This window comes from Cheilinus undulatus, linkage group 15, assembly GCF_018320785.1.
Source record: "Cheilinus undulatus linkage group 15, ASM1832078v1, whole genome shotgun sequence".
Lineage (NCBI taxonomy): Eukaryota > Metazoa > Chordata > Actinopteri > Labriformes > Labridae > Cheilinus > Cheilinus undulatus.
The window spans coordinates 41,778,477-41,796,044 of record NC_054879.1 but is presented as its reverse complement, the minus strand read 5'-3'; the positions used below and the strand labels follow the sequence as shown (position 1 = coordinate 41,796,044).

General features: G+C 39.1%; 1 protein-coding gene across 3 annotated transcripts in view; it reads right to left on the bottom strand.

Moving 5' to 3' along the window:
* The window catches only part of LOC121522461 (disintegrin and metalloproteinase domain-containing protein 23), a 38,382-nt gene that overhangs the window by 17,344 nt on the left and 3,470 nt on the right, over positions 1-17,568 (bottom strand). For 2 of the 3 annotated variants that reach the window (XM_041806882.1, XM_041806884.1), the window contains exons 4-10: positions 8,327-8,390; positions 7,102-7,184; positions 6,912-6,975; positions 3,312-3,384; positions 2,879-2,949; positions 2,663-2,728; positions 2,404-2,472 (exon numbers count right to left, since the gene is read on the bottom strand). In XM_041806882.1, the coding sequence (XP_041662816.1) occupies positions 2,404-2,472; positions 2,663-2,728; positions 2,879-2,949; positions 3,312-3,384; positions 6,912-6,975; positions 7,102-7,184; positions 8,327-8,390 (490 nt within the window). The remainder of the gene's footprint in view (positions 1-2,403; positions 2,473-2,662; positions 2,729-2,878; positions 2,950-3,311; positions 3,385-6,911; positions 6,976-7,101; positions 7,185-8,326; positions 8,391-17,568) is intronic. The other variant, XM_041806883.1, reaches the window with a different exon arrangement.

The window sequence follows — 17,568 nt, the reverse complement described above, 5'->3', positions numbered from 1 at the left end:
AGCGGTGTAATCCACTGAGCTATCCAGTCCCCGAGGAAGTCTTGGATTTGAGTTTTGAAACTTATGCCCAATGATCTAAATTTGTGTATCTTGGTGCATACCACGCATAAGCTTCCACCTTCTTTTTTTTCTATTCGGCTCATTTCAGTGCAGATTTCAACATTAGACTATTATTTTTAACTAATGGGAGTTATTCCAACATTTTGAATTGCTTTTTCTGGGCTTTCTGGGCAGAAAAGGAGCAGCTAAAGCCAGAGAGCACTACTACTCCAACCTGAGATTTTTTTACATGAAGACCGTATCAGCTCTCATCTACTATTTCCAATTTAAGCCCTTTAGAATATATATACAGTGCTTAACAAATTTATTAGACCACCCTAACCTTAACCAAAATAAGGTTTATACCACAGCTGCCCTAAATAAAAAGCACTGATAATTACCAAAATCATTTTTTATGTTTCTGCAATGGTTAATACACCAATATGTAGAAGCTCTTTAACCCAAATGATATTTTAAATGCTAAAATATAATTATTATTGTTATCCATGAATGTTCAAATTTACTGATTTACAAAAAACTGAAAAAATAGTAAAGCACATTATTATTTCTTGATCAATATGTCAAATTATAGTTATTTACTTGCATTCCTGAACAGAAAAATTTGTTTTAGTGGATGAATGTTATGCTTGATTCATTTCTGACTTCTCAGAGACGCCCAGTGAGCCGGCTCAAATTTGGGTGAATTCAGTTTGAAATCCCTCATTCCTGTTCAAAATGGTAAAACGTGGAGAGCTCACTGAAAATGAAAGAGTCTGCATTAAAGCACTTCATGATGCTGGATGGTCTTTGAGACAAATATGACAGGTGGTCTAATAAATTTGTTAAGCATTATATATATAGAAACTAAAATATCCCTTTATAAATTCAAAACAAATCAAATCAAACCAAATTGTGACCCAAATCAAATTGGGACCATGTGAATTGGAATTGAAACGATTCAGGCAAATAGCGGCAATACCCAGGGCTACTTTAAGTAGATGTAGAGTTTTACAAAAGTTCAACCAGGAAAACTGTTTCTACTCATTCATTAGTCACCACTGTTCATATCTCCCCCTTCTATTCTTTCTCTCTTCCTGCTCTGGTGATCAGCTGATTATGAGCGTTCACTCTCTTAAATACTAAGCTAATCACATTCTGCCACAATCTCATTTAACCATAACCTTGCAAAGCAGATGGATTTGCCTGTTTCTGTGTTTCTCACTGGCGAATTCATCTTGCAAAGCTCTCATCTGATCAGTTTTGGCCCGTCTTGAAAGTGACAGGACCAATCAGCATCGAATGGGCCGTACTTTCGGGCTTGGGGGAGTCATGACGTAAGCAAGTAGCGACAAGAGGCCAGTGTATTTATGGCAGAAGACATTAGCGTGGATGCTGCCAGCACCAGTTTTATCAGAACTTGACTACATTTCTTCATTAAAAGAAGAACAAAGAACAGCAGTGAGTTGTTTACCATTCAAAAACAACAAACGTCATGTACTGACATGTCTACAGTCGCCATGGTTTGCGTTCTGCAGTTCTGTATGGAGTTTACTGCGGCTATGACATCACGTGTTTTGTTGCTCTGATTGGCCCATAAAGCTGTGACAGACAGAACGTTCATCCAATCACCCTCTGAGTATTTTTTTCAAAGGCTCTGCCCTTTCCCAAACACAGTCTATGGGAGGTTTTCCAGATGGATGTGTGAAACACATCCATCTGGCGTGTCAGGTTAATTTAACCAAATCATCAAGCACCTATCGTATTTTAAATCTGTTGTCCTCTCTTCTGTTATTTCACTGTGGGCGTTGCGACCCTCCACACCCCCGCCACCTCCATTGAGTTCATCAGCATCCAGAACCTCACAGGTCTTTTGCTCATCTTATCCTCGTACCTCAGTCTCCTCCAAGCCACCCCGTTGGTGTCACAGTCCAGCTTCTCATAAGTCTACTCCTCATCTGATCCTGCATTCCTTATCAACACCACCAGTGTCTAGACTCCATAGGGGGGTATCCTATTCCATATTTACCTAACTATGCCTTAAAAAACATGAAGGCATCATGGTGGAGTCTAATCGCAACACACTTTGCCCATTCCTCCTACATTAAAATTTGTAAAATGAATTTTTGTTAAAGTCGCTCCTGATAGAAATTTTATTGGATGATTAAAAAGCAAGTGAGTTAAAGGTAAAGTCAAGTTGAAGTAAAAATAATTGGTAATTTCCTGATGGAAATGTCTATAAAGTTTCTGGTCAATCCTTGTTATAAGAGCTTTGAGGGTCAAGAGATTAAAAAGAAAGTTTTATGTCAATAAAAATGATCTGGTTTAAGTATACAATACAATATACAAGTAAAATAATTTACTTACAGCATCCACAATATTCACCACTGACTTGGCAAAATTCCTGGTGTGCTGCTTGTGCCTGTGTCTTTTATACTGCAGACACAAATAAAGGGAACAAAAGCAAACATGTACATGTGTCAGAGTGAAGTGTTACATTCAGTAATACAGCTCCCTCTTGTGGGAAAAAGTAGTGTAAAGAGTTGTATTGATATATAAATGACAATAACAGTTCCACAGTGAGCGGCAGTTTCTTCTTCTTGTTGCATTCAAAGAAAAGACATACCATACTGTGGTCGCTGACAATCATGACCTCCAAGTACTTCATCTCCTCAAATACACTCCGAGGCATCTACAGAAAAACACAACAACAAGTCTCACCATGACCACAGGTTGGCCCTTGACTGCTCACTCTAGCAAAGTCATCGTGTTTTTCTTATTTTACTACAAAACAGGGAGGGGAGAAGCAAAATCTCACTTGGTGTTGAGATCAGACACTTACTGCTCGCTTTTTCCTGCGCCTCAGCCAGGACAAGTCATCGAGCTCGGAGAAGAGCTGCTCCTCCCCAGCTGCTAACACAGAAATAACAAATGTCATTTCAAAACATGTAAAGAATTTATATCCCACAGGGTTTGGTCTATTTGTTTCTGGGAACATCCCAAAATTTTTTCCTTGAATTACCAATGAAGTAGTGTGGTGAACAAAGCAGGCTGGACAACAGCAACTGTTCAAATCAAACTACTTCTAGTTAATTCTTTCATTTTTGCCTGTGGCAGGTTGGAGCTCCACTGCTACGACCACAGAGATAAACAAGGCTTGCATGCTTTGTGGTGGCCGTGAAGTCAGAGGGGAGAGGTGTGGTGCTGGGCAGAGGTGGAGGACTGATGGAGGAGGTTATGTAACATTGATAAATGACAGGGAACCAAACCCTTACCCTGTTCCTCTGAATCATCACTCCAGTTAAGGGAGGCTGCTCTCCTGAGTTTGTGAGGCCTTGCAGCTGTATCCTGCAGAGTGATGCAACAAGTGTTAACAGACTGAAGAAGAACTGGGGTGTAAGCTGCTGCAGGAGTGTTTATGATGAAAGAAAACTGAGTTTTTTAAGTGTAAAAATAATGTGCTGTAGTCATCTTAAAAGAAGTAGATTAAACGGAGTCTGATCATTAATAGTTAAGATTTTGAGAAATACAGTACGCTCGCTAGAGTGTCAGATAAGATGATTTATATCGCTCCTATATCTGTCTGATGAATATGAAACCACTGCCAGCAGCAAGTCAACTTGACGTTATGAAAGATAACAGCATCTACCTTTTAGATACCAGTCTGATGCTCACCAAGCAACCTGTTTTTTGTTTATCTGAACAAGTGAAAATAATGATCTAAAAAACCCCACTTTTTGGATTAAACAGGAAAATAAGAACCACATTTTTATTGGCATCATACAGGGACTTCCTGGAGTTCCATCTGGCTGCCAGGCAATGAAGAAAAGACTCCAGGAAGTCTGTCTCTCCAGCCAAGATAATGTCCCACACGTATCCACCCCGCAAAAATGGCAATTTGTTGTTTTAACACTTAAGACTTTGTGAAGTGGAATTAAGAGAGGCATGTTTGATTCCCCCGTCATCCGTCAAAAATGCAGGTAATTATGCAGACATATAGGAAGTGTGATACATGATAATATTTAGTTTAAGCAGATTAGATGAGTGTAACTACACCTATTAGTTTACAAGCTTTAGCGGAGCTCTTCTGAGAACTGCTCATATTAGTCACATAGAGAGGTGGTGGGCATTTCTCCAGTATCCAGTCTTTTAACAAAGTTCAGTTAAAAAGCTGCTGGCTTGGGTGCAGATGGCCTAGTTGTTAAGGTGTGCCCCATGTATACAGGTAGCCTGGGTTCAGGCTCCTTTGTCTCTCCTACACTCTCAGCCCTGTTTCTGACTGTATCCACTTTCCCCCTGTATGAATAAAGGCATAAAATGCCCCCCCAAAATATCTTCCAAACAACAAACAAACAAACATAAAGGTGCTGGCTGGAGCTTCATTTTCAGATTAAAACCACAAGAATGTAGACAAACTTACCAATCTAAATCAAATCACAATAAAAAGTATGTGATGTTGATATCTACTATAATGCTGAGACCTTCATCGAATATTATTCATATTATTAGTGTTTATTTCATTGCACTACAGACCAACCTACAGTGCCTATAAAAAGTACTCTTGGATGTTTTACCCGCGTATTGATTTTATAAAAAAATCATTGTCAATATAATTTGCCAATTTTGACAAAAGACTAACCAAAAAAAATCTATTTAATGTCAAAATGAAAACAGATTTCTTCAAGGTGATGTCAAATAAAAAAAAAATACATGTAATGCAAAATAAGTGACTGCATAAATATTCACCTCCTGAGTCTGTGTGGATAGGTCTCAATTGAGGACCTATCCACAAGATTTGGGGAAATAATCTAACTGCTATTTTTTTACCCCAATATTGCAATTGCAATTTGATATGCAATTATTTCTTAGGTGCTTCATTTTATGCATTTTCCAACAAGCACAAGCAATAAATTATTCTATATTACAACCAACACATTATTAGATTAAACTAAGGCTAAACAATTGTAGGGAAAAAAATGTAATTGTGATGATTTTGACTTGTTTTGCAAACTGGATATGAATTATTGTATTGAAGGAAGTGATCATTTTATGTTTTTCTCATATCTAATCAGAAAAATGTATAAAAATGAAGAAAGTATGATTTTTTTGTAGACTATTCTAAATGAATGGCACTTGAATGATTGCATGATATGTAATGCCTAACATCTCTGCTACAAAAAAGGTTTCATGCTGGTATTTTGACACAAATTTCAAGTTAAAGAAATATTGCAACTTCTGCCATTTGAAAACTGTAGCAGGCCATATCATGATTTAATCTAGTTTGTGATTAATTGCCCAGCCCTCGTGTCAAACAGGCTTGCACATCTGGACACTACAACTTTACTCCATTCTTCTTTGCAAAACTGCTCAAGCTCTGTCAGGTTGAAAAGGGTTCCTGTGTGAACAGCTCTCTTTAAGACCAGCCACCAATTCTCTTTTGGACTGAGGTCTGGGCTTTGACTCTGCCTCTCCAGAATATTCGGGAACAAGTCTCCACGCACATCCAAGCCAAAGTGGGCAGGTGCTGAGCCAAAAAAGAGACTAACAAAGAACAGAAAGACGTTTCACACACTGCAGGGCTCCAAAAATATTATTATTTATTGCACCAACGTGACATTTCGAGCAGAGTTGCTCTTCCTCAGACTAAAGTGACAAGTGCAAAACACCTCATTATGACATTGTGACTTATCACTCCAGAATATTCCCCTTGTTGTCTTTAAACAACTTCTGTGGAACTTCCTCTGTATGCTTCAGGTCATTAATTTGCTGGAAAATAAATCTTCCCCCAAGCCAGGATTTTTAAATATTATGCCATATTCATTTTACCCTTTTCCTTTCAGGGCTGGCTGCTGAGAAGCATCCCTAAAACATGATGCTGCCACCCTCGTGCTTCACAGTGGGGATGGTGTGGTTGTGGAGATGTGAAGTGTTAGGTGTCTGACAAACATAGCTTCTCATCTGAAGGCCAAAAAACCCATTTTGGTCTCATCACACAAGAGCTTTCTTCCACTTGACTATGGAGTCTCCCACATGCTTTTTGGCAAACCGTTGTTGAGATTTAATCTGAGTTTTCTTCAACAGTAGCTTTCTCTTTGCCACTCTCCAATAAAGCTTTGACTGGTGAAGACAGTTATGTATACAGATTCTGTCCCATCTCAGCTGCTGAAGCTTGGAACTCCCTCAGAGTAGTCTCTCTCACTAGTCTCCTTCTTACACAGTCACTCAGTTTGTGAGGACAGCCTGATCTAGGCAGATTTACACATGTACCATATTCTTTCCATTTCTTCATGATGGATTTAACTGAACTCCAGGGGATGTTCAGTGCCTTGGAAATTATTTTGCATCCATCCCCTGACTTATACTTTTCAATAACCTTTTCTCTAAGTTTCTTTGAGTGTTCTTTTGTCTTCATGGTGTAATGGTAGCCAGGAATACTGATTTACCAGTGACTGGACCTTCCACACACAGATATTGTCATACTACAACAACTTGAGAAACATTTAATGCACTCAGGTGACCCATTATCACTTTTTGATGTCATTTACATTACTTTGGAGAAATTTATTTTCACTTTGACATTAAAAGATTTTGTTTTTTTGATTTATAAAATTCATAAAAGGGTAAAACAACAAGGGGGTGAACACTTTTATAGGCACTGTCCAACTACACTGAAGTCATACTGGAATGAGCAGGACATTCCCCATTGTGTTACCTTCTTCCTCTAAGACAAGGTATGTCTCTGATTAGCTTCATCTGAAAGTGTAAACAATAGGAACAGCAGAGGATGTTTTGCATGTGTGTAGGAGCGGATGCTAGGTTTCAGGAAAGTACCTTTGTGTCAAACAGCACATATTTTTCCAAAAGGAACAACTTACGATTGAATGAGCCTGTTGTAAAGGCTCAATTAGGTACATGTAGACTCCATCATCAAACATCCCGCTGCCAGGCAGAGAGCGAAGATTAGAGACAGAGAAAAGAGAGAGAGCAGTCAATATGGAGTCAGTACGAGTAGAGACAAGTGTATCCACAGATATTTAGAACAGGACGACTCTGCTGTACACTTACTGCAGCCCGTTGCAGGTAGATAAGGCCACGTGGGAGTTTTCATTCCCTCTCACCTGGCCGTGGTAGTAACAGTGCTCACCTCCCTACGGGAGGAAGAAGAAGAAACAGAGCTAATGCAGCATCACAGCATGCCCAAAAAGATAACTGAAGCTGCATTAGTGGCAACACAGCACATTAAACCATGCAGGCTCTAACTGACTGCTCAGATTTGCCTTGGCATGGCAAATGTGTCAAATTTAAACTCCATTATCAACAGTTTTCAAACATCTCAGAGGAGGTAACAGCTTGTCTCGCAGATGCCTCTTCGGTGTGTTTGCAATGCATACTGCAGGGAGTCTGTGCATGTTTAGATGTGGAGTTAATATACTGCACAGAGGGTCCTGGAACTATCTGTGACTCAGCTGTCAGATCCAGGGTGAGCAGAGGACAGCCAACCCTCCTCTCTCCCTTCTCCCTCTCTCTCTAGCTCACTTCACCCATCCCACGCTGCACTGCTACTGCAGAGGGCTTTCTCTCCCTTGTCACGTGACCACAGCTCCAGCAGGAGGCTGCAGGGGAGCGAAACCCTGCTGATTCAGCTACAGTGTACCCAGCCCAGTCCTCTGCCTGAATCAGCAGCAGCAGCAGCAGCAGCAGCGGCGATAACATCCCTCATTCCAAAACTGTTTCCCTCTCTTTCTTTCCTCCTTATCCATCCATCCATCTATCTATCTATCTATCTATCTATCTATCTATCTATCTATCTATCTATCTATCTATCTATCTATCTATCTATCTATCTATCTATCTATCTATCTATCTATCTATCTATCTATCTATCTATCTATCTATCTATCTATCTATCTATCTATCTATCTATCTATCTATCTGTCGATCTATCTGTCTGTCTGTCTGTCCATTACACCTCTGCATGAACATTTTGTTCTCTTTCTTCCTCAGCAGAGAAGATTTCCTGGATGTGGCAACACTTATTGGATGAGAACTTGAAGTGACAACAGCATTGATAAATCCAATAACCAGATGCACTGACAAAAAACAGCAACTGTGCAATCTGATTTAAAGGAAACAAACACTAACCCCATTTACTGTCTTCTGTTTATATGCCTGCTTCCTAAAAAGTAGATTCAATTGCCCTTTAACTCACTGCCAATGTGCATGACTGTACAAAATAAGAACAGCAGCACACATGTGACACCTCAAAAATGCAAAAAAATCAGGAAGTTACCTTTGACATGACAGGTTTCCCCCCCTCAAAGTGGATCTCGACGTAATCTGACGACAGCAAGTCACTGTGAAAACAGAGATTGCAGCTGGTTACAGTAAAAAGACATGAGGTGATGACAATAAAAACTCTCAAGAAGTCCGTCTGTCTTTGCTTTATCTGACTCACAAATTGTGGCTTGAAGCTAGCGGTGAGTGGTGCTATGTAAACAAGAAGACTCATCACCACTGGGCCAGGCTTAGCCAGCACATTCACTCCCATGGCATCTTAAAAGTGCAGCGGAGATGTTAAATGTTGACTGCCCGCAGGAAGAATTAGAATGCATTTATTCCTCGGGATGATTAATTATCACAGGAAGAGGGTGCATAAACAAAACTGCGTTTGGTAAAATAAATGATCCTCTTTATAAATAATAGAACAAGAGAACAGAAATCCCTGGAAAAAGAAACCACGTTTTAACATGTTTGTTTTTCCAACCACTCAAAATTAGCAGGAACAGAAAGAGCGTATTCACCAGATAGCAGCCAGAGAAGTGATAAAATGTGATAAATGCTTGTCAAGCCTCGGCTTAACCTTGAACACAACGGTCCTCACGGCAGTTCCCGCTGTCTGAGTCAGCATCCCTCACCGTTCCACACATACAATCTGTTAGCTGACAGCTGACTTCAAGAGGCTGCAATTTCTGCCACAATGGCGCTTTTTTCCTGAGTAACCTTGCAAATCAAAAACATCCTCTTCTCAGTGGACATATAGCATTGTGCAACACAAGAGAGAAAAATGGATGGAAGTGATGGAGGAGTCTTGCGACATGAGGAGTGTGACATGTTTGAGCGATGCTTGGCAGCACGTGTGCAGGAAGTGCACCATTAAGAGAGGAGAATCGAGCCACGAGCGGCGACTGTGAGAGGTTCCTGAGTGAGGGGCTATTTTTAGTTTCACAGATGAGGAAGGGCGAGGAGAGTGGGCCTGCTAGAGTGTGCTGGTGTTTGCATGGGTGTATTTTAGAGTATGGAGGTCTAAGACAGTGGAATATGAGAGTATTAAGAAATGTGTATGTGTAGTTAAAAGTCAGGGAGTGTGAAGAGAAAGGATGAAGGGAGTTCTCGCCTCAGGGTTCTTAGTCCACTGGAGACTAGAGGTGGGAATCACTGGGTAACTCACAACATGACACAATATGATAACAGGCAATGTGATACCATACAATATGACAGGACAGGACATGATACGATTCAATGTAACATAATGCACCAGACACAACATGATATGAAATGAAATGATACAACACAGGGCTGGGCAATTATGGAAAAAAAATCCAAATCACGATTAATTGAACTTCTTACCCTGATTACAATTAATGAATGATTATTCCATCCCCAACTTCCTACTCTGTTCTGAAAATACTTGTATAATTTAAAACAAATACCTGAAAGGAACATACCCTGATTAACAATTTATGGTTATTTATTTAAACAATATTAAAAAACCCACATCTTTTTGTAAAAAGTCACACTTCCCAAGAAAAGTAGAAAATAACCAACTTGTATTTCTTACTAACAAACTAAATTATTTTTATACTGTTGTATAAAAAGTAGAAAATAACTTTGCTGCTAACTTGGACAGTGAGTGTTAGAGTTTTAGTGGACTGGATGGGAATGAGCCCATGACTAGTACTTCTTCTCTTGGGTTTACAGCAGGCTACATGAGCGCATGACTAGTACTTCTTCTCTTGGGTTTACAGCAGGCTACATGAGTGCATGAATAATACTTCTTCTTCTTCTCTTGGGTTTACAGCAGGCTACATGAGTGCATGAATAATACTTCTTCTTCTTCTCTTGGGTTTACAGCAGGCTACATGAGTGCATGAATAATACTTCTTCTTCTTCTCTTGGGTTTACAGCAGGCTACATGAATGCATGACTAGTACTCCTTCTCTTGGGTTGACAGCAGGCTACACGAGCACATGACTAATACTTCTTCTCTTGGGTTTACAGCAGGCTGCATGAACGCATGACTAGTACTTCTTCTCTTAGGTTTACAGCAGGCTACATGCCTTGCAACACCTGGATGCATTTCACATGACAACACAGCCAGTAGTTTGTTTTTAAGGGGGTGGTACTTTAGGTGAGAGAGAATTACAAGGGAAAACATTTAAATAATTAACACAGCAGGTTTATGTTGGTTTCACTAATTTTTCGATTAATTGCCCAGCTCTACCACAACACAAAACGATAAGGTGCAAAACAATAAGCTACAGCATGATATGATACAACATAATACCAGACAATACCATACAATACTATACAAGAGGATAGGACAGGACAAGCCATGATATGACACAACACAACCCGATGCAACACGATATAAGATACGATGTGATATGTCATGACACAATATGATATGATATATAATGCAATACAATACGATACGATATGATACAATACGATACGATACAAATGATATGATATAATACGACATGACAGGACAAGAACGCACAGGACACAATATCACACAATATGACAGGATATGACACGACAGGACACAATGTAACACAGCCTAACAATACGACACGATATGATCTGTTACGACATGGCATGACCCAACATGACACAAAATGACGAGATATGACAGGACAGGACATGATTTGACACAATCTAATGCAATATGATACGATACTATACAATATGATACGACACAGCAGGACAATATGCGATACAACACGGGTCAGCAACTCCATTTTCACAAGGGTCAGCTTTTTCCTGACCAACGCCATGGGGACCCAACATTGAAATAAACTGAAATTAAATCAATATTTTCGTGTAATTAACATATTACTGTAAAATATGATTTCCTTCCAAAATTAATGGAGTTTAAGCCTTTAACAGTGAGATCTGTCCCTAGATCGGTCAGCCACAAGGGGGTGATTGAGATATAGATATGTGGGTGGCAGCAGCTTTGTCTGTAAGGACTTGGGCTGGGAATCAGTGGGTTGCTGGTTCAAGTCCTGGTCAGACCATATCTGGACTTTGACCTGGAAGCTAGCTACACTTCCTGAGTACTGTCGAAGTGCCCTTGAGCAAGTAACTGAACCCTCAACAGTCCGGGCAGCGCTTCAATGAGCACAGCAAGGCCATCTCTCTGACATCTCTCCATTAGCGCACGTCTTGTTTGCATTTGTGTGTTTGCATGCAATTCAGCCTATATGTGTTTGGCAGTAGAGTATAAACCGTAAATTTCCCTTCAGGGATTAATAAAGTATGTCTTCTTCTTCCATATTTTAACTGCATATTTCTGGAGCTCTTAGGTTGTCTATCACTGAATTTGATACTAATATGCTGAGTCTGAACATGCAGGAAACAGATCTTCTGTAAGGATTCTCAGAGAGGGAAATTGCACTCTCAAAGAGCCTTACATGGAAAATTGAAGTGAAAAACTGCAGCTTTAATCAAGATAACAATAAGTATGTGTTTACCATGCAAAATTATATAAGTACTCATGTGCTTCTTGTTTGAAAAGTTGCCAGGTTGAAGATTTTATTTCAATATCAAGAAAAAAGGTCAAACAATAGCATGCCGTATTTTTAGAGATAAAGATAAAAAACGATACAACATGATACAACTCAATGCAATAAAACATGATACGGTGCAATATAACACAATGCAATATGACACCACATGACACCATACAAAACTATGACACAACACATGACATGTCTTGAAAGGACAGTGTTGTGGTGTCGAGGTAAATATCTATAAAATTATATAAAAAAATATACATTCATCGGCCACTATATTAGGTACACCTTGCTGATACCAGATTGGACCCCTTTTGACTTCAAAAATGCCTCAGCTCTTTATGGCATAGATTCAACAAGCTGTTGGAAATATTCCTCAGAGATTTTGGTCCATATTGACATGATAACATCATAAAGTTGCTGTAGATTTGTCGGCTGCACATCCATGATGTGAATCTCTAGTTCCACTTCATCCCAAAGGTGCTCTATTAGATTGACATCTGGTGACTGTGGAGACTATTGGAGTTCAGTGAAGTCATTTTCATGTTCAAGAAACCAGTTTGAGATGATTTGAGCTTTGGGTCATGGTGCATTATCCTGCTGGAAGTAGCCATCAGAAGATGGGTACGCTATGGTCATAAAGCGATGGACAAGCTCGGCAACAATACTTAGATTGTGGTTGGCATTTAAACGATGCTCAGATGGTAGAGAGGGGCTCAAGGATTGCCAAGGAAATATTCCCACACCATTACTCCACCATCAGCATGAACTGCTGATCCAAGGCAGGATGGATCCATGCTTTCACGTTTACACTAAGATTCTGTCAGACCCGGCAACGTTTTTCCTTCTATTGTTTAATTTTAGTGAGCCCTTGTGAATTGTAGCCTCAGTTTCCTGTTCTTAGCTGACAGGAGTTTTACCCGGAATGGTCTTCTGCTGCTGTAGCCCATCTGCTTCAAAGATTGATGTGTTATGCGTTCAGAGATAGTACTCTGCATACCTTGGTTTTAACCAGTGGTTATTTGAGTTTCTGTTGCCTTTCTATTATGTCCATTCTCCTCAAGGCATTTTCGTCCACACAGCTGCAGCTCAATGCATATTTTCCCTTTTTCAGACCAGTCTCTGTAAAGATGGTTGTGCATGAAAATCCCAGTAGTAGCAGTTTCTGAAATACTCAGACCAGCCTGTCTGGTACCAAAACCATCAAAGCCACTTAAACCCCCTTTCTTCTGCATTGCTCGGTTTGAACTGTAGCAGGTTGTCTTGACCATCTGTACATGTCTAAATGCACTCAGTTGCCACCATGTGATTGGCTGATTAGCTCTCTCTCTCTGTGTATATATATATAGATATATATATATATATATATAGATATATATATATATATATATATCTATATATATATATATATATATATATACAGTGCTTAACAAATTTATTAGACCACCTGTCATATTTGTCTCAAAGACCATCCAGCATCATTAAGTGCTTTAATGTGGACTCTTTCATTTTCAGTGAGCTCTCCACGTTTTACCATTTTGAACAGGAATGAGGAATTTCAAACTGAATTCACACAAATTTGAGCCAGCTCACTGGGCTTCTCTGAGAAGTCAGAAATGAATCAGGCGTAACATTCAACCACTAAAACTCATTTTTCTCTTCAGGAATGAAAGTAAATAACTATAATTTGACAAATTAATCAAGAAATATTAATGTGCTTTACTATTTTTTCAGTTGTTTTGTAAATCAGTAAATTTGAACATTCATGGATAACAATAATAATTATATTTTAGCATTAACAATATCATTCGGGTTAAAGAGCTTCTACATATTGGTGTATTAACCATTGCAGAAACATAAAAAATGATTTTGGTAATCAGCAGTGCTGTTAATTTAGGGCAGCTGTGGCATAAACCTTCCTTTGGTTAGGGTTGGGGTGGTCTAATAAATTTGTTAAGCACTGTATATATAATATTGCATATTTGTTTAACATGCATAGTGACTGATATGCCAATAGGATACGGTAATGAGGTCAGAAGAAGGAGCACACATTAGAGACTCATTAATATCTGCAAACACACACAGGCATACAGGTATCCTTTTCCAGGAATTCTTATGAAAACATGGAGGACTGCCAGTTCAAGTTTATATGACAAAAGTGGAATTTTTAGAGTTGTTTTTGCAAACTTCAGCTGTTAAGATCAAGGAAAGGAAAAGTAGACTTCCACAGAATACATCAGTGGAATATTTGCCTGATGTTCGATGCAACATTAATGTGGATAAGCATACTCATTATGCGTAACTTTGACAGCTGTGATAGCTGAACAACTGTTGTGACTGGACCAGGAGTCAGCAAAGGTGGTAAATTTTAAAACTACAAAACACTTTTTTTTGTCGGAGACCAGGGTCTTTTGCTGCGTCGCTTAGAAATCACAATAAACCTCTGCATGTGTAAAGAACATTTTCTTTGAGTAATTATTCCAAAATAAGAGAATCCATAACAACAGGACATGATGGCACAATATGCCATGATACAATAGGATACGATGCCAGACACGCCAGATAATACAATATATCAAAAGTGGCCCAGGAGGACATCACAACACCAGGACTCTGCTATATTTGACAGCCTAAATAACCTTTGTACCTCTGACAGGATGGATGGACCCAGTATTTCCTTTTACTTTGACAAGAAGTGAAAGAGCCATAGAATCATCTCCACCTTTATTTTTTCTTTGCCACATACTGCAAATATTCAAGGTCTGAGTGCACGAGACTTATTGGTCTACAGATCCAAAACACACATCCAAACAAGGCTGAACAAAGACCTCTAGACTTGACAAGGCGAGTCAGATTAGCAGGGCGAGTTAGATTAGAAGGGCCGCATTTTTCAGACTAAAATATCATATATTTGGCACCAGTCTTAAGATACTGTATCACACGAGTGAGGACAATGCTACGTTGTTGTATTGATATTTCTCCCCGCCCCTATGGGAAGCTTAGAGCTATAATACTCCAGCAGCAGCAGAAGAAAAAGGTGAGAGAGAAGCGAGAAGCTGATCAAACTCGGCTCTGAATCCTGTCGTTCATCCCTCTAACACTTTGGAATAATCTGAGCCTTAATAAACTGGCATATTCACTTTTCTCCTTCACATAGTTTAATCCAAATATGATTCACACCAATTCAAAAGCAAAAAAAAGCAACTGCTTTGGTTTGCAGTCCAAGGTACAGTAAGAGGTTAGCAGACAAAGTAGCACCTTTTGGCAGGTTGCAGGCCCATCTATATTTAGATCAGTACTGCTCCATCACAGCTACAACACCAAGCAGAATTCAAACCCTTGTTCTCACACAGAAAGAGGCACACGGTGAAGTTAGCTCATGTATCTCACAGATAACCTACAGGTCAAGCAGCCAACTGGGAACCAAGGTCATACCTTCTAGCCTTCCTGCTGTGTATTAGGTGGCAATTTCTGGAAGTGTAACAGAATATGGGACAACATCTGTCTGACATGGTGACTATGTGGGTCTTTGCTCTGTGAGGCTGTGCGAAGTGCATGCTCCTGCATCCATCTGTGTGCAACTAATGCGTGTGCTTGTGCAGACAAAAGTGTGGCAACAATTTACCTCTGCTTTTTTCCACAGAAACCTCAATCAACATACTGGATATAGAATAGAGTGAAAAGACTGAGTTATTCATGATGTCTTTTGGAAGTGTGACTTTTTTCATTGGACAAGAGCATGATTCATGAGCACTAGCTCTTCCATAAAAAATAATAAAAGCATAGTCCTAGCAACAAATTATCATTGTGCTCCTGTATTATCTGCCTTTGTATAACGTAGAAAACATTATTTACTGCAGATAGATACTGTCGTTAAAATAATGTTCATACTTCTGCAAGGAAACATAATTTTCTGCTTGCTAAAATGATGACATTTGTATTCAAAGTACTTGGCAAAGGTTGGCGCAATATAAAAGGAAGTAAATAATACGTGTGATTTATGACAGTCCCTCTCTGGAGGATTTCCTTGCATTGTTAGACCAAAAAGCTGCTATCTATAGACTGAGTCTCAGCACACACTATAAATCCAGCAGCACTCAGCTGTGCAGACAATATGAAATTACACTATATCATAACAGAATACAGCTTTAAATCACATCAAGGAACATGAGATTCGATTAGCATTTTAAAGTCCTTGTCCACATGCACATTAAGCCTTCACATACATACACCAGCTACTTTGTGAAGGAAGAAAATCAATATCATTGAGTGTCAGGGGCCTTATGTCTCCATATGGGACAGTGATCTGACTGACCAATGCCTTACTGTCTGCCTCTAGTTAAGCCTCGCTGAGAATGGAGACTGAAGTTTTACAAATCTTTGTTAAATAGCTTGTTTGTCGTCTGGCAGCTGAAGGAAAACTGCATTTAGCACTTCTGTTTCCAGAGAGCTGATGTATGCAATTACAGTTTCCCTGATTACATTATCTTCGACTGACACTGCATTAATCATATAAATTAGTATATATCATTTACAAACTGTAGTCGTCTACAGAAAGTACTGGTGATTCACAAGTGCTGTCCGTTTTAGTTTCAGCTATGACACAGTGCTTGCTCATATAGTCTTGCACAAATAGATATCCTATGAGTACATTTACACTTGTATAACACTTTTATGTCCCACACTGAGGACGTTTGAGAGATGTTGTTTACATGGAACATAGAATAGTCTTTGTTATATTGCAGTTTTTTTTTTTTTATCAAGGAAACATGAGGATCTTTCTCCATGGCCCTTACATTCTGGTTAAACCTCCTCCCCATATTCTATCGTACAGTCTCCGTCACTTAGCAGGCCTGCATTACAAAACCTTAAATAACAGCTTTCTTTACGTGCTTTCCCTTTAATGTCTCTTTACAGCTCGCTGCAGAATTTATAACACACACTGAGAGTGTCAGCATGAACGTTTGGACTGTATTTACACAGTTTCTCTTTAACCTCAAGATAAATAATGATTCTGATGCTCTACAATTTACAGCCATCTCTGTCAACATGACCTTGACTACAGATGCTGCTGCCAGAGGAACTCAGTCCAACTTAAAGTTTAGACAAGTTTTTCAAGATAAAGAAAATCAGCTGCAGAGACTTTTGTAGCAAGCTTGGTGAGCCTCAACAACTTTGAAAATAGACATTATCTCCCAATAAAACATTTCAAATCATACTCATACAAAGTAGCCAGCCATTAATGCCGTTTCAGTTCATAGGGAACACACTGAAATATTTGGAAATTCAAAATGTAAGCCCTGGAACATTATTGGTGGACATCCCCATACTTTTTAGTTTTGTCACTTACATTTCTGTCATTATTATGGTAAAAATTAAGGTCAACTATGTGAGAATATATGGTTCCTTGCACATTTATAGCTAGAGAAAATGCATAATAAGATGCTCAAAATGGAAAATTTACACGTATAAAGTCTTATAAGTGCATGAATGCACTGATTGCACTGAATTAAAAGATTATTTAAATACAAAATATTAATTTTACAAGACATGGTGGAGTTACCTTTAGTTTCTGACCCCCTAGCTTCAGAATCCTGTACAAGCAATCATTGCGCCACCAGTTTTATCTTATAATTTCAACAGGACAACTATAATAATCACAAGTAATGAATACTAACTGAGGGAATTTTAGCAGTGATGAGGCTCACAATAAAAGTCAAAACTGATTTATGCC